The 23118-nt window shown below is 39.9% G+C and overlaps 2 protein-coding genes and 1 long non-coding RNA gene across 4 annotated transcripts in view; 2 read left to right on the top strand and 1 right to left on the bottom strand.

Annotated features, from left to right (window-relative positions):
* The first annotated feature begins 55 nt into the window (after window positions 1-55).
* On the top strand, window positions 56-6015 carry LOC309972409. Its single transcript, XR_014326799.1, has 3 exons — window positions 56-161; window positions 241-392; window positions 5139-6015. It is a non-coding gene; the product is annotated as an uncharacterized lncRNA (long non-coding RNA).
* On the bottom strand, window positions 3998-17415 carry NUP43 (nucleoporin 43). Its single transcript, XM_082856086.1, has 8 exons — window positions 17289-17415; window positions 16854-16976; window positions 16125-16202; window positions 14580-14760; window positions 13154-13289; window positions 11980-12131; window positions 9843-9965; window positions 3998-6897 (listed from the first exon to the last, which is right to left on the bottom strand). The coding sequence occupies exons 1-8, from the start codon at window positions 17406-17408 to the stop codon at window positions 6668-6670; spliced, it is 1143 nt and encodes a 380-aa protein (XP_082712212.1). The 5' UTR covers window positions 17409-17415; the 3' UTR covers window positions 3998-6667.
* A 2365-nt stretch (window positions 17416-19780) lies between these two features.
* The window catches only part of PCMT1 (protein-L-isoaspartate (D-aspartate) O-methyltransferase), a gene marked incomplete at its 5' end in the record, with an annotated part of 48333 nt that continues 44995 nt past the window's right edge, over window positions 19781-23118 (top strand). For both annotated transcript variants that reach the window (XM_082855587.1, XM_082855588.1), the window contains one exon: window positions 19781-20009. In XM_082855587.1, coding sequence (XP_082711713.1) covers window positions 19781-20009 — 229 coding nt within the window. The remainder of the gene's footprint in view (window positions 20010-23118) is intronic.

Here is a 23118-nt window from a genome sequence, read left to right as displayed (position 1 = left end):
TTCCCGGCGTCGCTTGCGCGGGGGCCGAGGACTGGGGGCTTCGGCCCGCCCGGCGACGGGGAGTGAGCGCGCCGCCTGCGGCCTCCCGCTTTCCGTAGTCGCCCGTTTCTCTGCGTGTCTGCGAACGTCGCTCCGCGTCGCCCCTGCCTTGCGCGGCTCAGGTGACTCGCCCCGGCTGGTGGCGTCAGGTTCCCCCCATCCCAAGCCCACTCATTTATTTCATTGTCTATCTCTTTTCAGTTGAACTCTTTCTATGGACGAATATAGGATAAAAGATGCGCATCTGGAGGAGTTTAATTCTCAGAACCTCGCTGTGGACATCGGGATTCGGGATTTCTAGACGCTTTGAAATAAATTGATTTTTGCTTAGCACTCTTTCCCCGAGCAAATCCGTAAGTATTTTCTGAATCAGCCAGATTAATATATTCTCGAACCAGGACAGATTAGGGAGTTTAGAGATTTTTAATGTCAGCCGACTCGGTAGAAGAGGAAGTCGTTATTGCCGTAATTGGGATAATGGTGACTGCGAGAAGAGGTTTTATTTCTTGTTAGATTGAATTAGAAGTTTGGGATGGGATCAATGGTTGTATGATGTTTAAAGGTACTGCCCACCCATTGTAAAGAGCGTCTTTGCCAATTCTGCCTCTAGAAAATATATACACTTAGTAATTTCAAATATCTCATCCGTTTTTACTAGAGACAATTTTTTTAAGACTTTTTTCTGATGTTGAATTAGTTGCTGGCTACTGTATCCAGAAGCTCAAATGTGAAAACCTGTTAAAAGATTACATTCCACGAGCACTTGGTTGAAAATCTGTATTCCACAATCACAGTCTGTAGAAGGCATGGCCCAAAGTGGCTGACTTAATAGCTCTAGGTCTTACTTTCTTCAGCTGGAGAACTAAGTAACCTGCAGGGTATCTTTCAGCCTCAAAATTAAAATGAAGTATATGAATCTAATATGTTCACAGGCTTGCTTGTCCTTTGTAGATGGATTATGTATCTGGAAGAGCAGACTGCCGCCTAAACCTTGTCACCTCTGTCACCAACCCTCAGAACTTCTTTATTTAAGCTCTTCATCTCTCTAAACCTAAAGATGGGCATCTCCAAAAACTACTGTCTTTAGGAGAATTCCTAGATAATTCAAGGACCTCAGTGAATTGCTCTATATATTAAAAGGTTTACTCCTGTGAAGTAGGGGGAGAAAAGAGCAGGGAAAGGAGAGAAGGAATGTTCAGGATAGAAGAACCAACCAACAGGATGAAACGTGGCTGAGACTGGGAGTGGGTGGAGGTGAAAGACCAGGAAAATGCCTACTAAGGGTGCTGATGTCTGAGAATGGCAATACCTGCCATTGTGTTTGGAGGTCTTTGTGTTGCTGTGATGGAAAACCATTGGTCCAGCTTCAGCCTGTTCAACTCTTCAGTGCTTCATGGAAGAGGGATATTTTGATTTTGTTGTAGTTGTGTGGTTTTTGTTTTGTAAGTATAGTTGAGTTACAATACTGTGTTAGCTTCAGGTATACAGCAAAGTGAATCAGTTCTAAATATATGTATTTTTCATATTATTTTCCATTATAGGTTATTACAAGAGACTGAATGTAGTTCCATGTGCTGTACCGCAAATCCTTGTTGCTTATCTATTTTATGTATAGTAGGTTGTCTCATTTTGTTTTTATCAACAGATGTAAGGGGCAAGTCTCATGCTTGGATGACTGTAGGAACAGAGGCAGCACACATGGAAAAAGTTTGGAGAGCACTGTGGTCCTGAGAACACAGGCTCTCCCAGGAATTCACACTGTCTTAGGGGAAGGCTCTCAACTATGAGCAGCCCACACTTAGGAGTGAATTGTGTTCCACCTCCTTGGGAGTGGGGAATCTACACAAATTATTTGGAATTCTGAGCAGATTTGTCTCTCATCCATTTTTTTCAAACACTTATTCTTATCAATGTGGACTCATGGATATTTATTTAATAGTTTGGGTATTTCTTGTTTTTGATCAAATTGTTCCAGCTTTGGCTATTGGAGCTCTTCCAGTTAGCTTCTGTGTCCCTATAACATACTCCCATCATTGTGGTTTTTTTTTTTTTTTTTTTCTTAACTTTCTTCCTTTCTGGGACTACAAAATGCTCCAAACTACCTGGTTTATTTCCTGCCCCTCCAAGGAGCCTTGGTTCCTTTTACTGGAGAATGGTATTAGAAACCAAATCTGGGTTCTTGGTGTGCTCATTGCTACTGGGGAATCCTTGCTTGTAGGATCTCTCTGGCTAATAAGTTGATTCCATACTATGCAGGAGTAAGATCTGTGTTTTGATTTGTTGCAGCTAGTATTTTACAGTCTAGTATTAATTACAATTTAGCTTCTTATAACCATGGTCTGTACAAAAATTGTTTTGACAGTTGATGCATGTCTGATGGCTATGTTAGGCTGGTCTGTCAGCTACTGTTCCCCCAAAGTCCAGTTAGTCATGACAGTTTGGAATTGACCATTAGTTTATTTTTAATTAATTAAAGTTTATTACCTGATCAGCTAGATTCTAGTCATTCTACTTCTCTCCTCTCACCCCCACCCCCTTTGTGGTTTTCTCCCTCTACTAATATAGTGAAATGTTGTAATTGTTTTGATGCTAAGATGACTGTAGTCTAGGCTGTTATTTAATTATTCTGTGTTGCCACTTAACATTAATTGTGGTTCAGAATGATACCAATGAAATAGTTTAAATAGTTGCATATCATAGTTTGGCTCTCCCCAGGTTACATTATCTGTAAAACAAGAGCACTGCTACTGCTTCAGACCATCTAATTAGTCTGAGCTAGATATCATATTGATACCATAAGTTTAAATGAAGGCTTGATATAAACTATACACTCATGAACTTAGTATGCTTCTTAGACAAGATTCTAAAATGGATTATTAAAAGGATGTTTCCACAGTACTGTGAAATAGAAGTGTTATTCACAAAGGACAAGGAATTTTTCAATTATGCCAAAATTTTGATAGGATGATAGCTGTAGCACAGGTGTTTTCTCACATAGCCTTATGAACAAGATAAATGTGGCAGAATGTCAATGAGTTAGGTTGGTTTATAAATATTTCAACAACTGTAGCCAAATACCAATGATTCATATGTCACTGATAATTGGAGGTGGGTCTAAGTCCATTTAACCTATCTCCTTACCAATGGGATGAGAGCACGCTGGGCAATTCTGAAAACGATCAGCTTCTGCAGAAAAGATTCAAAGGTGATTGTTAGCTCTTTCCTAAAGTGAAAGAAAATTTGTCTTCTTAAACAGGAAGGACCTATAGTAAGAATCACAATCATCGTCATTAACTCAAGAATAGGGAGGTATGGTTTAGGGAGCATCAGGTGTGAAAATTAAGGGTTTAAGTTAAACTAGTCAGCAGTCAATTGAACAAATATCAGAATAGGTAAAATAAGCTGAGACAGCATTACAAAGGAATATTGTACCCAGAACCAGGATGGCAGATTTCTGTCATACTCTCAGCAAGGCAGACACCACTGGAAAAGTATTCATTTTGGAAGTCACACTTTAATAATGGCCTTTATTTTTTAAAGGGAAAACAAAATTGTGAGTTTAGTTCAATTCAGGCTAATTCAGGGCTTACCATGTATCAGATACTGCGTTAAACGTTGTTCACACAACACTAAGACATGGGCCCTGTTCTTGAACTTGTGGTCCAGTAGAGGGAGACAGGCTGCTTAGCAAATGGCTGTAAGCACAATATAAGCTCTGCACAATGGGCTTTTGATGCCGAGTACAATTTAGCCCAGATTGTCAGAGGCCAGGGAGAACTTTCTTGAGAAAATGACACCTGAGAGGAGTCCGGAAAGGTATGCAGGATTTAGCCAAGAAGGGCAAGAAAGGTGGGGAAGGGAACCTTGCCCACAAGAAACCATTGAAGGGATTTTAAAAGTTTACCCCAAAGAAGCTACAATACGTAGTTCTGAACATTTGAATATATGATGAAAAGAATTAAATTTGTTTTTTGTGGCTCCTGAGAAAAGAAGACAAATGGAAGCAAATTTCAGTTCAGTATGTGAAAATTCATTTATTTAGTTGAACCTTATAGTAAAGTGCCCCAACAGAATGCAAATTCGATAAAATGGTGTTTGGTTCCATCTCATAGGTTCACATGATCATTTCATTAACCCACAATAATGATTCTTTTTTTATAGGATTGTTTTGGATCCCACTCACACACTAAAACCCTGCTATAATGCAATATCAATTACAGCTATCCAAACAAGGAGGCTACATTGGGAAACGGGAAACTTTATCATGGTATATTTTCAAGTAGAGGGTGGATGATAATTTGTTGGGGGTGCTGTGGAAGTGTTGATTAAATTTAGTATGGAGATGCCCTCCAAGATATCTTTCACCTCCGAGATCCTACAGCCCTCTAAAGAAATTTTATTTGATAGCTTCATGAATAAAAGCAGTGAGAATTAACAAATTCATAAATTAGGGTTTTATTTATCAATAAGGATAGAGAAGTTTCTTATGTTTCTTATTAAGTCTGGCAGAACTCTTCAATTGATAGAAAATGTAACACTATTCAAATGTACTTCCTTCTACTTATGGTTACAAATACCCTTAAATCAAATCAAAGCTTCAAACTTCAAACTTGTTTCCATTCCAAGCTAGTATGCTAAGCCTGTATGTCTGGTTCCCCCCCTCTACCAATTACTTACTGTAGTGATCAAGGGAAATTGTATACATTGCTGCTGGAAACTGAGAAGGGTGCTAACAACGTACATGTAACCTTCAAACTTTTCAGCAGCAGATAATACGGATCGAAGCAGAGGCACAACAAGTTTGCCATTCACTGTACACGGAAAATGTGCCACCTGGGAGCTAGGGTCTTCCAGTGATGAGATCAACTCTGGGCCATTCAAAGCAAAGATGTTAGCCTGCCGAGTAGAATGGGAGGATGCCTGTACCGGATGAAGAGAGGGACGCTGTAGCTTAGGCTGCAGCAAGACATTCATACAAAGGGAAATATAAAGTCAGAGAAAAATTGTTAGCTATATTTTTATTATTGAATTCACGTGTTGACTGCTAGAGAATGTGCATCTACAAATATAACAGGTATATTTCATTTTTTTTTTTACAGAAAAACTATATACATTGATGGATAGAAGACAGTATGAAAAGAATTGTCTCTCTTTGAGATTAAGTACTTACAATTTTCTTTTGACTGTCTTTTCTACAATGAATGACTTTTTTAATAACAGAAAGTTTTAAAAATTAGCCCCAGCAATAAAACTATAAACAGATTAAGAATTCCTATCAGCAACGTTTTCTTTCCTTCTCTGATTCTTTGGAATTCAAAGTTACTAATTATCTTCAGTCGATTTTTTTTTTTTTTTTTTTTAGGCTGTGCTGTGCAGCATTTGGGATCTTAGTTCCCCGACCAGGGATCGAACCTGTGCCCCCTGCATTAACCACTGGACCGCAAGGCAAGTCCATTCAGTCAAATATTTTTGAGCCAAATATATATAAAACAGCAGATGCATATATGTATTCCATTTTAAAATGTTAACAAAAAACAAAATCCAAAAAACCCTGAGGTAAGGTGGCATAAAAAAACTGCAAATATTTATTGGGACGGAAAGACAAAACTTCATAGTAATTATTGTTGGAATTGTAAAGTAAATAAACATACACTTCAATTGTGTAATAGGAGTGATTTGTCATTAAGGTCTTAACAGTTCAGTAATGCATTTAACCTAACAAACTTTAGAAAGACAATATCATAAAATTGTCTTAAAACACTGCATGTTAGGTCATCATTAACATTAAAGATAAAGATGGCAAAACTCTGTACTCCTACCACATCATTATACTAGTCTCTGCATGTTTACCTATCAAATTCGTTTGTAAGTCAGCTAATTTATCAATGTCAAATCCTATTTTATTGCACAATGTCCAATTCAGCAATTTTCAACTACGTTGTAAAACTAAATAAAAGCAAAAATCCTTAGGAAAAAGGTACTTGTCTTTTTTTCTTTTCAAGAGAAATAAAGTTGGGTCTAAGGAGCTGACGGAGTTCTGTTCAAACCCATTCTAGTAAAGGAAACTGTCAAAACATTTTTACCTTTAAAAAAATTTGAACACTACAAAAATTTTGCCATTTTTGTTCTCAATTCTTTCTGAAAAAAGTTTACAAAAATTATTAAGTAAATAAAATGTGGAAGAACTGAAGAAAATACTTGTGGTAAAAAAGAATAAATACTAGCTAAGGCCACCAGGGAGGGGTATACCCCACACACCGTTGATAAAAAGGATAGGAACCCATTGGTGGTTTGACATTTTTGAGGCCTGCAACATCAACAATGAAGAGTTGGTTCCATGAGCTGTCCAGAATTGTGCTGAAGGCAGTGCATTTATCAGCACAAGGATCCCTCTGATGTTTTTCCACACGGTCCAATTCTTTTGCCATCAGTCATTAATTAGACTCTAGCTACTAACTATTAGAAGAATATTCAACTAACAAAAGCTGAAACTAGGCATCAAAATTAACAATAGTTTATGGATGCTTCCCCTGCAAATTTCACATTTTCCAATAATAAAAATTTGCATAGAGAAGCTGGAATTTGAAAGGCTATAACTCTATGTTTTACATGAAATCTTTTAGTATCTTCACGAAAAAAGTTGTCTAGTAACATAAATTGCTTCTGCATCAGTTCCACAAACAAGACAAGGACCTAAAACATCCAAACTGTTCACAGACAAAGTCCTGTTGGGAAGCAAGCTTGTGATTTCAATACGGTCTTTGGCAGGGTCAGTGATGAGCCAGGAGCTTATAAGAGATTGATGAACATTAGCTTGGCTACTAATGCTATGAGACAAAAAAGTACTATTTCTTCCTCCTGGGAAAAGAAAAGAAAAGGTGAAAACTTCTTTCAAGACTAATTTTATACTAGTAAACATCTGAAATTCTAATACTTAAAAAAGGCGATGATATATATTGGTTTTAATTCTCAAGAATAACTGGCTGATAATTCCATTATAACACATCACCATTTTTGACTAAAGGCTTAGTCAGTGAATTTCCATGGGATAATATGGCTATCAAACTTGAAATCTTCAGCAAAGCACAAGATGCATTTTGACCCTGTCTTCCTGTTTTTTCTTTAATGGAAAGTCTCAGAAATGTACCAAAACGCCTAGAAGACAAGTAGAATAAATGTAGATAATATATGGAAATCAAAGTTCTTAGATAATCAAAAAATGAAAATTTCTGGATGTATTTCTACATGAATATTTCTAAAAATATATTTATTTCTATATGCTAAAAATATAATCAACTTGCTTTAGATCTCCTTTTATCCTTCGCCTTTATTTCAGGTAAATGTTCTTAAAAGTAGAATTTAAGAACACTACCAGATTATAAACTTTTATGTCTGACAGTGCTCTTCATTTAATGCAGGATTAAGTGGGGCAGAAGCAGTATATTTCAGTTTTAGCCTTCATTTGAAATTTTCTTTCCTTTCAACTTTCTGCCAGATCAAATAAAGACAGATTTCATTTACTCAGTAAATGGCTGAGTACCTACTCTATGCCAGGCGGTGTGCTAAGTGCTGGGAATACAAGGCAAAGTTCCCCATATCTTGAAGCTTAAAGATTAGTGAGTTTAAATCTTGCTGATTCTTAAAGCCCAACTCAACTTCCTTCTCTAAGAAGCCTTTGAAGATGACTAGTTCAATACTTCTCTTCCTTCCTGGAACCCTCAGCACTTATACGCACCACTAATAACTTACTACTTTATAACATTTCTTGTATGATTTAACTTTGCATGCCCCCTTCTCCATAACTAAATTAAGTATTTCGTAAGGGCAGGTTGTATAGATTATATTTATTTTACCTTTTCACAGTGTCTAATATTGTTCCTTGCGATACTAGGCACAGAATATAGTAAATGGCTCTTTCCAGTCTAACCAAGGTTCTTCAAACAGTAAAATCTCAAATGCAAGATAGTGGGGGTAGGGGAAGAAGAAATAAAAAACCAAGTGCTTAGCTAATCCTTATTATTTATTAGAAACTAATAATATTCTTAGTTTCTCCATACATGAAGTTATTAGCATAGACGTGCTGCATGCTCTACACATGCGACACTTCTCCAGAATTTTTCTGGAGACGTTTTAGATTTTTCCTTCTTAGTTTTTGTTTACCTTTTACTGCTCCTATATTTTATATTACTCTTGAATACTGTGAAAATTAACATTAGAACCACTGTGCTAAGTCTCCTCCCTGGTCTCCCTGCTTCTGCTTTTTCCATCCCTCTCCCCAGTCTATTTTCTACACAGTCGCCTAAGTGATTCTTTGGAAACGTAAGACAGATCCCCCCACTCCCCTGCTCAAAATTCTCCAGTGGCTTTCTGTCACATTCAGAACAGAACCTGAAGCCCTCATCCCTGTCTGCAGAGTCCTCCGCAGCTCCTGCCACCTCCGCACACTCCCGGCCTGCTGAACTGCAGCCACACTGGCCTCCTTGCTGTTCTGTCTCAGGCCCTTGGAATTGGCTGTTTCCTCCACCTGGCACGCATTCCTGTGACTCGTGCCTCCACTTCCTCAGGTCTCTGCTCAAATGTTCTCCCTGCCAAGCGGCCCCTCCTCCACTAATTCTTCATCCTCCTGTTCTCTTCACTCTTCTTCATAGGCATCAGGTTATTTGGTCCAGATCTTTTCCTTCTTGCTGTCTCCTTTACTACTTTGCTGTGCTCTACTATGTCTTGCAGGGACAAACTCCTTTTTCCAGGCTCCCTTGCCATCTGCCTTCCAGGCAGACCCTGCCCATGGGAGGCACTACTGTGGGTGACTGGAAGGCAGACGGGGTCGGGTGGGGGAAGGAAAAGGCTCCAGGTTCCTGGCAACGACAACACAGCCTGTAATTCCAGCCCCGGCTGAGGTGGCACCTTTTCTGCTGATCCAGAACCAACTTGGACAGCACTTCCAACAGTACAGCAGAGGTATTAACAACTGTTGATTTCTGGCATTCCTCTTTTTTTGCTATTTGCTCTTCCATTTGCATCCCTCCCATTTGCTCTTCCAGCATCCCTCCCATTCCCTTTTGTTCTTCTAGCCCTTCTAACACACGTGAAACCGATTCCTTCTAAATCCAGGGTAGTTTCTGTTTTTCTGCTGGGACTTTTACTGAGACATTATCTATCTTACTTACTGTCTACTGGAATATTTGCTCTATGAGCCTCGAGGCTTTTCTGCTCACTGTCATGGGCTCTAACACCTAGAAGAGTGCCTAGCACGTGGTAGGCACTTGATAAACATTTGCTGAATGAATGAACAAATAAACTTTGGAACCACAGACAAACTCAAAAACAAGAAGGTTAGAAAATGCAAAAAAACAGAAACAAAAATACCTCTTGATTTTAAGTGTATAGTTTCTGGCTGACCTTTACTTACCTCTGTCTTTAATCAGGAGACAGGGCCTTTTAGTCTGAGGAGAAACCAGTACCTTAATACATAAAAGATCAACTTTGGTCTTGCCATACACCCTTGACAATGTAGTATAAGAGAGCTGTCAATGCCTATCCTATGGCATGAGGGCCCACAACAATGTACTCACAAACAAGACCCCTGGCTGTCCGAAGTTAGCCAGCTAACAGCATTTCTAGTCATCAGCAGTACAGTGGTCAGTAGCTGACAGATTTCAAGCCCTGTGATACTAGAATTTACCCTGAAGCCAGAGAATGGAAACATTTTGTCATTCCTTAATGTTAAAAATATGAGAATTTCTAATTTGGTATTTAAAAATATAATAAAATTACACACAAGAATCTTCATTAAAATTTTTTACCTTGGTGAAAGAGTGATGATTTCTCAGGTACATCTGTGGAGGCATCCCAGTGCCAGAGAGATCCATCTTCAGAACAAGTAAATAGATGATCTGGGTTGGATGGGTGAAAGTGAACTTCCCACACTAAAAGATAAGAACCAAGAAGCTTATTCTTGTGTAGATTAGTTGAACAAACATCAAAACCCTGTCTCTAGGCATCACCTTCCATTAACCTCCATCACACACCTTCAAACTCCAAGCCTGTGATAAAAATCAAAGGCTTCAGGATCAAAGAAAAGACATAACTCTCCAAATGGCTAAAACATGTAGATAAGATAAAGAAGTCAAGTAAATCTACTTGTGTATTGGGCCAGCAAATGAATTAAAATAAATGCTAGTCATTTGACCTATTACAATTTTTTTATGGAAAAGTATGACAATGGAATAATTCTGAAAAGATTTTTTGAAAATTGTTAAGTTCTCTTATTTTCAATTCCTGTGTCATTAACACATGAAGGTTATATTATTGGAAGGAGAGAGAAGACCATAAAAGTAGAATACAAATGAATTTCTAAGAGACATAGTCCAATTTTGGCTCATGCCAAGACTCCGAATTCTTCTGGCCTGTATCACAGAAATAGCAACTAGCTCCCAGCAAACCAAAACCTGGAAATGCTCCAAAAATCTGGATCCGGTTTCAAATGAAAGACTTAAGAAGCCAGCTTGGGACTGGGGACTCCTCAAGCTCTAAACTTTAAGGGAACTTTGTGTGCCAAGAGGTATCTGGGAGCCAAGGACTGCCCAGGACGTCTTAGGAAGACAGCTGCAGCATGAAGGTGAAACAGTAGTCTCTGAACAAGGGTTTCGTGATTCTGGGTTAGGTAACCTTAGAGAGGCAGCATAGAAAGTGCTCACAGTGTAGCATAAAAAGTGCAAGGCACATGTTTGCAAGCTGGCATTTTCATTCTGACAGTTACCACAATTAAACACGCCAGAAAACAAAAAGGTCACCTTCCTCCGGAAAGGAATGTGTGCTGGTGAGTCCCTGTGTAAAGTACATTCATACTGTTTCATTAAAACAAAGTAAAATAAAACAGCCTATACAGCCATTAGCAGACTGCCCAAATCTAGATTCTTATGTATTTATATACTTTCAAATTAGAAAACAAACCTCTATAAAACATCCTATTTCTAGCCAAGAGTCAAGATGAATTCAAAATACACTACAAGCCACTACACTGTGTGTTTTGTTGAACAATACAGGCTGGCGTTTAAAAATGGGCTGGTGAGAAGAGATCTGAAAGTTTGTAATTCTAACTACCACTAGGTTAGCAACAGCAGGCTCTAAGGGCACACCTATTCCTTTTTATTCTTTTTACCTGGACATAGCCATACCTGGAAGAGGGAAAAAGTTTCTGTTTGCTTCTTAAATATAATCTTAAAAATAATTTATCTTTCCAAAGTATTAATAATGTGAAACAAACTTAGAAGTTGCAATACTGGTATAATGTTTGCTCTTCTATAGTTTTACTGAAGCATTAATACCAACTTCTCTTAAGTCAGAATTTAAAACTATAATCCACCCTGACGTGGTGATAAAATGAAAAATTTCTGTTCAGCCAAAAAATCTCCACCAAAATCAAATGACAAACATGAAAAACAAGGCAAGAGCCTGTATCTTTTGTTCCTGTTAAAAGAAAAAACGAAAAAAGTACAATAATAAATTGAAGAACACACAGATTAGCAAATATAAAAAATAACAGCCTGCATTTGCATGGGAAAAGTGCATTCTCACATACTGGTGTGGCAATATAAACTCGTATTATTTTTATGTAGAACAATTTGACAACATGAATCACAGCTTTAAAATTATGCAAACTTTTGGACTCATCAATTCTATTTCTAAAAAACTATCCTAAGAAAAGAAGCACATAAAGATGAATATGTAAGGATAATCACTACGGTTTTGTGTATAATAATCAAACATGTTAAAGAACGTAAATTTCAAATAAAAAGGGATTAGTTAATTATTATAAATTTATACAATTCAGTCAAAAACTCTGCTGTAGAATGATCCATAGGTATCATTATGGAAAGCTGCTTGTAATACATTGTATAGCTCACACACCAAAAACTTATGTATCACCACAATACTTACTTTCAGCTTCATGAGCCTTCAGTAGAGACACGGGCATTGTACCTTGTCTAACATCCCAAATACTTAACATTCCATCCTGACCACCGGTAGCTACAACATGCTGCTGGTTGGGATGTCTATCAACACAGTGGAGTGGCACTCGGTCACCAGTCCTTTAATGGGAGATACAATGACTTCACACAGTTGTAAAGTATAATTTATCTTTGAATAACCTATGAAACCTGTTTCTTTCCAGTAACGAAACGATAATTTTGTGGCTGGAGCTACTGGCTAAACTTAAATCATGTCAAAAAACTGACTACGTTAAATATATCTCTAAATATTAAAATTTTGAGGGGGAATTAAAGGCCAGAGTTATTCATTCTCTCTTCAATTTGGACACATAAGGAACAAGATAATTTGATGGTAAGATATGCAAAACATTTCCATTTCTTGGCTTTTTAAAAACATTATATATCAACTAAACAGCATATTCCTTACTTCTATTCTACCTTATTTAATGCTTAGTTTATATAACTTTTTTTCCAGCTGGACACATGCTATTTTCTAATTAGAGAAGAGAAGATTGCACACATAGAAAGGGGATTTCTGCTCAAAAAAATATCTTGGATTGTATTTTTCTCCCAATCACATCTAGAGTGTATTATTAGTAGAATAGAATATTCTATTAATATATTAATAGAATATTCCCACTATTAATAGAATCATTTGATGAGCAAAAAGAAGTTCCCCATTAAATAACATAAACTCCAAAGAGATTAATATAAACTTCTGAATCAATACAACAAATATTTACCAAACGCAGCATGGTACTATCAAGCCCATCCAACTATACAGCTGACCCTTGAACATGGATCCACTTACATATGAATACTTTTCCACAGTGCTACATGAGCTGAGGCTGGTTGAATCTGCGGATGTGGAACCTCTGATACAGAGGATTCCACGTATATTGAGGGCTGACTATAAGTTATACAGGGATTTTCGAGTGTATAGAGGGTCAGTGACTCTAACCCCCTACATTGGTCAAGGGTCAACTGTATTTGCTTTATCAAATTTAGTCAGAGATTATTCTCTTAGCATGCAATTAAAATACAATATGGTTTAAAGTCAGTTGCTATAAACAGTCAAACAAATTTGCTTCACACTACTGAAATTACAAATCAAAACTTACAGTGATAATATCTGAGAGGGCTCATTTCCTTGTTGTCTAAAATCCCATATTTTTAACTGTCCAATTGAATTTACTGTAAGAATCTCAGGAGTTCGAAGGAAGGTTACAGCATGGAGTGTACTGCTATCTGCATTGTCTACAAATGAAGAAAACAGCATTGTGTGTTAACAGGTCCCCCTTTTCCATGAAAATTTTAAATTGCATTCCCTCCACTGATTGAAATATTACAAATGAAATTTTAAATAAGTCACCGTTTAATTTCTATAGAAAAATGCAATAATATACATGTTAAAATGGACTCTCCTTTAATAGAAAAATTATATCACTCACAGGACATCTGAACTGTTTTCCAAATGGAGGGCTAAGTTTTCACTTATTTCTCTATTTCCACTTTAGGTTGTTACCCTCCATTTCTGAGACAGCTGTTCAGGTTCCTTTATATCCAACTTTACTTCCCTCTACTGCTTAACACAGAACCTCCATTCTATTGAGCCAAACACCATTGCTTCCTACAGAGCTCATTCTGACCTATATTATTCTGCTGACTTATCTCAAATCTATACATCTTTATCCTCATCAGCTCTCTTCTCCTCCATGAAGTCCTTCCTGATTGCTTTAACTGTCCTTTTCCTTTTCATAGTGTGTTTAAACTTATACCACTTAATTTACTATACACTTAAATTGTTTTGTGACCCTCGTCCAAACTGCCACCAGGCAGTGGTCCCTAAAAGCTAAACAAATAGTGTTCCTCAGAACTAAAAATCATAACAACACAACAAACTGATTCATGGGCTCAATCCAGACGTTCTGATTTAGGAAGTCTACGGTGATGGCCTGTTAAAAATTTCAGGCAAGCCTGTGCAAAGCATGGTTGAAAACTACTACACTAGAATAATCCTTCTAAAGCATGACACGGGGTACATCACCCCTTTGCTCAAAAACCTTCAATGGCTCCGTAGTTGCCCACCTAACAAAACGTAACCTCTACAGCTGTGCATTAGATTCTTCACAACCTGACCACAATTTACCTTTCTTGTTTCATTTCTTACTTCTCCTATACAAATATCTAAAGTCAGGTCAAACTACACTTTCTGTCATTCTCTGAATGGTCTTACCCTGCCTCCATGCTGTTCCCTTTATCTGGTGTGCCACCTTTTAGTATTATTTATGGTTTGGAACCTAGATTAAATGGATTGCCACCTGCCCCTCAATTCTTTATCTGTTAATCCCCTCTGGCTCTCCTCTCCACAAATTTCTTTTTCTTCTAGTCACTCCTTCATACAGGCCTTATCAACATACTGTCTTGATAAAGGGATCCTGCTTTGTATATATTTAAATCCCTCAAACACCTAGCATTGCATTTACTTAGCACATGGTAGCTGCTCAATTACTATGCAATAGACTAAAGAAATAGGATTTTTCTTACCTATAGTTCTTATAGCTTCCTTGTGATCAGCTCTGAAGAGATTTATTCGACCATCTTCTCCAACTGTGACAATTTCTGGGTTGCTGCACACAACACCTGTGCATGGTGCACTGCTACAGGAAGGACTGCCTGGACCCGTGTGGTAATGAGCTGTTGTCCACTGCTGGCTGACTGACAGAGTCTACAGGTCACAAATGAGGCTATGATTAATCAAAGCAAAGCTCCAAAAAACTAGAGCTTTCCCCAACTAAAACTGTGTCTCACACCTTTCTAGAAACATAGTAACTCTTTTCCCTTTGTATTTCCAAGCATTAAGGTCTAGAAACTACTTCCATTAAAGCTCTGTATATACCGGATTAGATTCAAAAGAAACGCTTTTTAATAACATCCCAAACTTATCTCAAACTAAAGAAATGGTTTTTAGGTATCAGGTAATTATGTGTTCAAAGGCAACTCTAAATTCTTAAGGGGGCTGGCCTACATTTAAGAGAAAATCTCGTAGTGCTTTCCAAATGACTCCATTAAGAAAAATAGTTAAGACTTCCCTGGTAGCACAGTGGTTAAGAATCCACCTGCCAATGCAGAGGACACGGGTTCGAGCCCTGGTCCGGGAAGATCCCACATGCCGTGGAGCTACTAAGCCCGTGCGCCACAACTACTGAGCCTGCACTCTAGAGCCCGAGAGCCACAACTACTGAACCCGTGTGCTGCAACTACTGAAGCCCATGCACCTAGAGCCCGTGCTCTGCGACAAGAGAAGCCACCGCAATGAGAAGCCTGCGCACCACAACGAAAGAGTAGCCCCCGCTCGCTGCAACTAGAGAAAGCACGCGCGCGGCAACAAAAGACCCAACGCAGCCAAAAAAAGAAATAAATAAAAAATAAAAGCATTGCTGAAATAAACAGTAAAAAAAAAAAAGAAAAATATTTAACTAGACCTGGCTCTTGTATTTACTAGGCATGCCTATTAGTAAGATGACCTTGATTAATCCCCAAATCTAAGTAAGCATTCTCTTCTAGCAACTTAGAACTTTTACTTCAAGGGGGCCTATTTTAAAGGACTGCCCTTACCACTGTGCTCTGAAGATCAGCAGTCAGGCTTTGGCACACACAAGAAAGGCATTGTAAAAAATGTCAAGCCTTCATATAGTATATCCTCTCTTTCAATTGAAACCTAGGTTCTATCTGAAGCAAAGTAGCTGTTCCTGTTCTCTCTCATGATGCTTGAGCTAGAAAATGTTCTTTCTTTCTTCAAAAGACCAGACTAGGATCTTAAAAGAGAATTACAGGAAAAGTACTTGCCAGAATACCATATTGTTAAATCTAACCTAAGAGGATATAAGAGATCCCCAATTTGAATGAAGGATCACACAAACATGGTTCTAGAATTAATCTACTAAAAGATGGGTAATACAATGATTTTTCCCCTCCATGTTTTAAGACTATAAAACTTTATTATTTGTGTCATTATTAAGTACAGTCTTCTTTAAACCTTCCTAAAAAAAATTAAAATGCAAATTGAGATTTCAAACAAAAGTTCTTTACCTGGTTATTCGGATGGTGAAGGAAAACTGTTACACATCCTGTTGATGAAGCAGCTACAATTCTTTCCTGGTCAAAAAACTAAGAAAATTCTTGCTTGTTATAGATTCATAAATATTAGCAGGGAGGAAGCCATTTGTTTGACTCAATTAGTAGTATAACAATTTTAAAATGCAAAGAGCCTATAAATGCTAAGCAAATAAAATGTGAGAGTCAAAATTCCGTTCCCACCACTTACTACCAGCTTTGAGACCCTGGCCAAGTTAAGTTCTCTAAGCCTTGGTAAACTTGCAAAACAGAGAACTAATCCCTGCTAGGCTGTTATGAGAACTCAAAAAGCAAAAACATGTAAAGTGCCTTGCACAGTATTTGTCACATAGTACATGCTCCAAAGATCTTAGTCTCAGTGTTCTCATTAAGACAGAGATAACAGTATTTGATTCAACAAGCATGCGATGAGAATGAAATTAACTTATGTAAATGGTGCTTGGCAGATAGTAGATGGTCAATTAGGCAAACAAACAAGCTAGGATTAATTCCACATCCCCTTCCCCAGTCCTGATTCTGCCATTAAGCAGCTATATGATGTTGGCAAATCATGACCTATAGGAAACTCAGTTTCTTGTAAACCTGGGGTGAGACTAGACAAACTTTAAAGTCCTTTACATCTCTAAGTGTAAAGATCACTCTCAGTTTTTTAAAAGTTAGCTTTTGGATATTACACAGACTTACTTGTAAATCCATTACATCACCATGGTGTCTGATATCACACAATAACTGATGGTCTCCTTCAAATCCTCCATCAGAGTCCAAGTTCCCAAAATCTCCAATAGACCACAGTGAAACATAATTTTCCTGTAAAGCAGAAAATTTTATCTTGAGATGAAATATATGTCAAACTCTCCGAAATTAAAATTTGCCCTGCCTTCAATCAACCTTGCTTTAAAAGCATCCCAGGCAAATGGAATGATAATCATTAAAAAAGAGGAGATACGGGGCCATCGATGGCTCTGAGGTACAAGGCAACCGAGCCTGAAACGTGCATTTGGGGGACAGAGAAGGGCGAGAGGAGCCAGAAGATGAGAGAGTTCGCGCGCCGGCGGCCGGGGTCTCGGTTCCAGGAGGGAAGGAGGAGGAAGGGGCTTCCCGGGCCGGGAGCGGGGGTACCTCATTGTCCCAAGAGCCCGTGGCGAAAGTCTCCACGGTCTGCAGGCTCCCCGGAGGTACCGGTCGCCAGCGGGTCTTGCTGATTTTCTGTGACACAAACTTAGCATAAATTTCCTCCATGCCGAAAGCAACCAGGCCAGGGACAGCAAGAGGCACAGAGCGCGCCACTCAGTCCCGCCCCTTCCCGCTGAGCCCTGATTGGAACGGACCGTACGAGGGACGGTGGCTGCAGAGAGCCAATTCTCCTCTGTAGGCAGTGCGGGAACGAATCACCAACCCTCAAGTGGGAGGTAGCTGGGACGCCCTGCCCCACCCAGGAGGCTCTGAACCCAGGCAAGGGTGTTTCCCGTTCTTGTGCTGTAGGACCTGCTCCTAATCTGCAAACGATATAGAAACACCGAGACAATACATTTGTGCAATAACTTTGCAATGTAAGACAAATTTAAGAGCAAAACCAAAACAAAATCAATGCAAGAGAAACGACCTAGTAGCCACACCTAAACATTGTCTTGCATTTCACCGCGCATAGAAAATATTCAAAATTCATAAATTCTCCTGGAAGTACGTCCGTCAACGTACCAATTTGTTATTCAAAACCTCTCCCTCCCCGTCCCCCAAACAAATCCTTTTCTTCAACGTTGTTAATACACACTGTCAGAAACTGGGGTTGCAATTCTGAGGACCCCAGTTCTAATTTGGACTCCCATTGCCTCTGTGACCATCCTCAATTCATTTATGTATATAATTAAGAATGATTTTTAATTGTGACGTCGACAGCTCAGGAATCAGAGCCTTAGGTTCCTTCGTGCTTTTGATTAGACCTATGAAAAACTCTCCCCTGCTTTTAAAAAAATTCCTCTTAGAATCCTGCCCATCTTTCAAGCACCCGTTCTTTCCTCTATCTTTTCCTGTTACTCCAGCCCATGATGATCTAAATAAACATGTCCCTTAATATCTAGACCACTAATAGCACTTATATTTTGCCCCCTGTTGCTAATTTTCTTTTGATGTAAATCTCCCCAATTTGAATGTAAATCTTATTACATACAAGAGGTATGACTTATTCATCTTAAAAAAAAAAACTCCTTTATACTATATTCATAACTGTGTTGCTTGTTTCTTTAAAAGGGGCCATGATTTCTTTTCTAACTGATATTGGCAGTCCTATTTCCTAGCCACAGCTTATGGAGGCACCTCATGGAAATGCAGTCCATCTAGGTCAGCTTTAGAGAGTTTTCAGGTTCTTATTGAAAGCTGACTGGTGTCGTTTTGTTTTGTTTTTAACTGGAAGACTATTAGGGAACAGCAGAGAGATGAAATAGAAAATTATTAGTCCCAAACTGACAATTTTATTCCCAATATTGAAGTAAAGAATACTGTTTCATTTATTATCGCAGAACACAGGGAAATAATATATAAGTATATTTAGGATTGGAAGTAGACTAGATACCACATTTGCTAAGGTCTGTTTAGAATACGAAAATTGTTGCTGACGCATAGCATCGATGTCTTGACATAGCTTTGTTTCCTTCCTTAAAAGTGTATTGGACTAAATGTGACTGGATTCTTCCAGTCTCAGTTCTGATCAGGAGTCAGCAAGTTGGATGCTACAGGCAATGTTCCTTGTCAGCTTCTCACTCAATGTCTTGCACAGCTGATAGCAACAAACCTGGTGTCCAGTCTAACGGTGGAATTTGTGAGGCTTAAATAGCTGAAAACGCACACTTGTGTTGGGCGAATAACACATTCGCCATAGGATACTGTAGTATTTTTAACCAAGTGCGCTGTCCTAAGGAGCAAAGGATTCCCCACGCTCCACCCCCCACCCCAGGTCTCGGTATTCTTCCACTCTCTGAATTTGTGCTTTAGAGTTGAGAACAAATCAGGGTCCCAAAGTCTCTGCTAACGAAACACTAACGTACTTGTCACAAGCCAGAGGCTGGAGTACTCGGGTTAGAGAAGACCTTTGCCCTCCAGTTCTATTAAGATTATCGAGGTTCCACCATAGGGAGCTCTGTCTCCAACCAACCTAAATATTAAGTCATTCATTGGGTTGGGTGAGGCAGGACGAAGTAAGCCCACCGTCTAACAATCTGGACAGATATAGGAGCAGACCCGCCGCTCTCAACAGCTGATCTAGCTGCGACTGCGAAGCCACCGGCAGCAGCGGAATGAGGTCCGCCCTGCCATCCCGCCACCGCGCTCGGTGACCAGAGCCGCAGTGAGGCTCACCACCGACCGCGCCAGGGCCCACCCCGCCTGACCACAGGACAAACTCAGCAAGGAGGCGTTGCGCAGGCCGAGGCCTCAGAAAGGCCACTCAGAGGTGGCGGTGTTGGTGGCGCTGACTCAGCGGGACCAACCCGCCACTCCCGGGCGGCCGCAGCGGCCCCTCACGCGGGCGGCAGCGCATGAGGCCACCCCCGCCTCCTGCCCCACCCGGCCGCACCCGAGTTCGCGCGGCGTCACAAAGCGCATGCGTGCCGCGGGGGATGCCGGGAGCGCGCAGTGGCGGCAGCGGCGGCGACGACAGTAGCAGCGGCGGCTACAGCGGGGACGCAAGCGGGGCGGTGACCGTGTGGGAGGTGGTCTCACTCTTGGGGAAGCTGCTGGGCACTGTCGCCGCGCTGAAGGTGGTTCTGTACCTGCTCCGGGTGTGCTTAGCGATGGCCTGGAAATCCGGCGGCGCCAGCCACTCGGAGCTAATCCACAACCTCCGCAGTAAGTGCCACCCCCGCCCGGTGTGGGGCAACTGGGGAAGGCCAGGCCTGAATCGGATCCCCTGGGCCGTCCGGAACGTTCCGTATACCCCTGTGCCTGCTGGAGGGCTTCGGCGCACGGTTGCACCAGCGGTCCCGAACGGCAAGCGCTGGCGATTGCCTCCCCCGGGACCTGTCACTCATCGGCGACGTGCACGGGAACTAGAGAGAAAGAGCCAGGGGCCGCTGCTAGTGGGACAGGGGCAGGCGTCTCCCCGCGGGCCTGGGGAAGGGGGCGCGGCACAGGTGGTGGGGCTGTCACTCGAGTCCGCCACCTCCCTGTCCGGGTCCGGCGGGCGAGGGGCGTGCCTTGGGGAGTGGGCTGTTGGCCAGGGCTCGTAGAGACTGGGCTGGAACTAAGGGGACCCCGCCCTCGACCCCCGCGTCTTCTCACTTCCTCCTCTGTCATATCAGTCGACCTAGCTGCAAGCTTTCTCCCCGGTTCTGCCTCCCCCGCCCTTCGTTTTTTCCTCTGGCGGGAGATGCCACCGTCTGATACTGGCGAGGGGAGGGAGAGGGAGATGAAAGTAATGTCATTGCGGATGCTGGGAGAAATTTCTGGGGCGGCTGTCCAGTGGAAAGCTTCGTGGGGGGCGGAGGAAGAGATAACTAGGAGATGCTCTTCCTGAGGGACAGCGTATTTCAGGAGCCTTTAGAGGTTCTGGGATCCAGCAAACGATTGTGTATGTGGAATGTTCAAACTTTTTTCAGGGCTACCATATGCTTTAAAAGCCTTGTATGGAAGTTTCTTTACACCATTATCTTTAGTAATTGTATTCCTTCCTCTGATGATGATTTTAGGGTGGGACCAGTGCTGTGTCACTTTCTTATTTTAATCGAAATGTAGTGTCGCCGTCTGGTCGGGATACCAGAAGGACGGCAGTCCATCATACTCTCACTCTGGTCAGAATTTATAGCACTCTTCTTTGCACTGACTTTGCAAATAATCACAATCCTGCCACGTGATATTTTTAATTGTTATGGATTATTTAGCTTTTCATGTGTTTGTCATGTTTCTTAATTAGATTTGTAACCTCCTTGATGGCTGGGGCTTTTTTTTTTTGTATCTTTGAATCCTCAAACAATTTAATTTAATAATCATTCCTTTTTTCATAAATGCCAATTAAATATATATTATATGCTTGGATCTATACTAGGAATACCAAGATTAGTGAGAGAAATAAATAGTATTGGCTGGCACATGGTTAGTATTAATACTTAATATTAGTCATTTGACTTTTTTTTTAACCAGTATTTAAAACTTGTTTCCTTAGCGTTTAGTAATGAATGTTTAGATTTAAAAAATCCTGTCAAGCATTGCCAGTATTCACTTTATGGAAGGATATTTGATTGGAAGTGGAAATTTATGTGCTGAGACAATATTAAGTGTGATTTAGGTTCCCATGGATCGAACAGCAGCTCAATATGTTGTAAATATTTTAATAAAATTTCTTCAAATGATCTAGTGCCTGCTAGTACAGCATACACACCTGAAACATTCTGTACTTGAATTGTGATTAAGTAATTTTCCACCGGTAGGTTATCGCAGTAGACACTTGGCTGTGGGAGAAATTGTAATCAATCAGGCTCTTAAAGTCTCTCCTTTCTGGGCCAAATTTGTAGTCAGCCAAAACTAGATCTTTTCCCAGTGGTTTTGTAGTTACTTTAATGTATTGCATTACTATTCTTAGCTGAAGTTTCTAAGGATGTTTTCCTATCAGAAAATTTAATGAGAAATATTTAACATACATGGATGTTGATATTGTGGATGTTTCATTTTATACTAGAGCTATGATTGGTAAGAGGAAATAAGAGTGCTCAAATTGTTTAGCTTCTTTTGTAACACTTGTGCAACTTTAGTTTCAACTTCTTGCTGAATTGGTTCTAGCCAATAGATTCCTTTTTTTTTTGGTACGCGGGCCTCTCACTGTTGTGGCCTCTCCCGTTGCTGAGCACAGGCTCTGGACGCGGAGGCTCAGCGGCCATGGCTCACGGGCCCAGCCGCTCCGCGGGCATGTGGGATCTTCCCAGACCAGGGCACGAACCGTGTCCCCTGCATCGGCAGGCGGACTCTCAACCACTGCGCCACCAGGGAAGCCCCAGATTTCATTTTTATTTATTAGTTTGTTACAACAGTAATATTTGTTCAAGGGAGAATTTCAGTTGGCACAAATTGAAAATTTCTCACTCTTTACAGGTTATTCCACCCTTGTGTATTCTTCCTAAGACTTCTAACTAAATCTTTAGAAAAAGATTAAAATGTGATTATGCTGATATTGAAGTGAAAAAGGGTCTGCAAATTGGAAGAGGAAGCAAATTAGTTTTAATTTTTTTTAACGAAATAAAGTTCACGATTGGTTTCATTTTAATATTATTATAATTATTTTATTGAAAATACCTACTGAGGCTTTTCTTTTATAAAGCATAATAGAAATGATTGTTTATGATTTCATACTTGATATATCATTTACAGAGTACTTTAGACTCTAATGGTACATCTCATAATGTCTCATAGCTTATGTTGTGATGATAAATGCTCTTAAGTGACTGAGAACAGTGGTCTAAAACTTGAGCATGCTTCAAAATCTCCAGGATCATCTGGAGAGCTTGTTAAAACAAATTAAGACAGATTGCTGGGGCTCTTGATAATTTGTATTTCTAACAAGTTCCTAAGTAATATGCTCCTGCTGGTCTGGGGACCACACTTGAGAATCACTGACATAGAGAACTGAAAATTACAAGATTAAACCCTGCCAGTGTTGTAGTTGAATCAGTTTTATGCTTTAAAATAAAATTTTAGGAAAAAAGTCTGTAGCAGTCCTGCCCAACAGAGCTGCTTGTAATGTCTGTATCTGTGCTGTTCAGTACCATAGCCGCCAGCTACATGAGGCATTGAGCATTTGAAATGTGGTTAGCACAACTGAGGAACTGGATTTTTGTGTTATTTAAATTAAATTTAACTACTAGCCACATGTTGGACATTACAGGTCTTTAGAAATGAAAAGTATTATTTTATAATTATAGGCTGATAAGGTACTCATGAAACAAATTAACTTAATTCAAAACAACTG

The sequence above is a fragment of the Leucopleurus acutus genome, assembly GCF_964270905.1.
Source record: "Leucopleurus acutus genome assembly, chromosome: 15".
Lineage (NCBI taxonomy): Eukaryota > Metazoa > Chordata > Mammalia > Artiodactyla > Delphinidae > Leucopleurus > Leucopleurus acutus.
The sequence above is the reverse complement of the archived record's forward strand: the minus strand, read 5'-3'. Positions and strand labels throughout refer to the sequence as shown.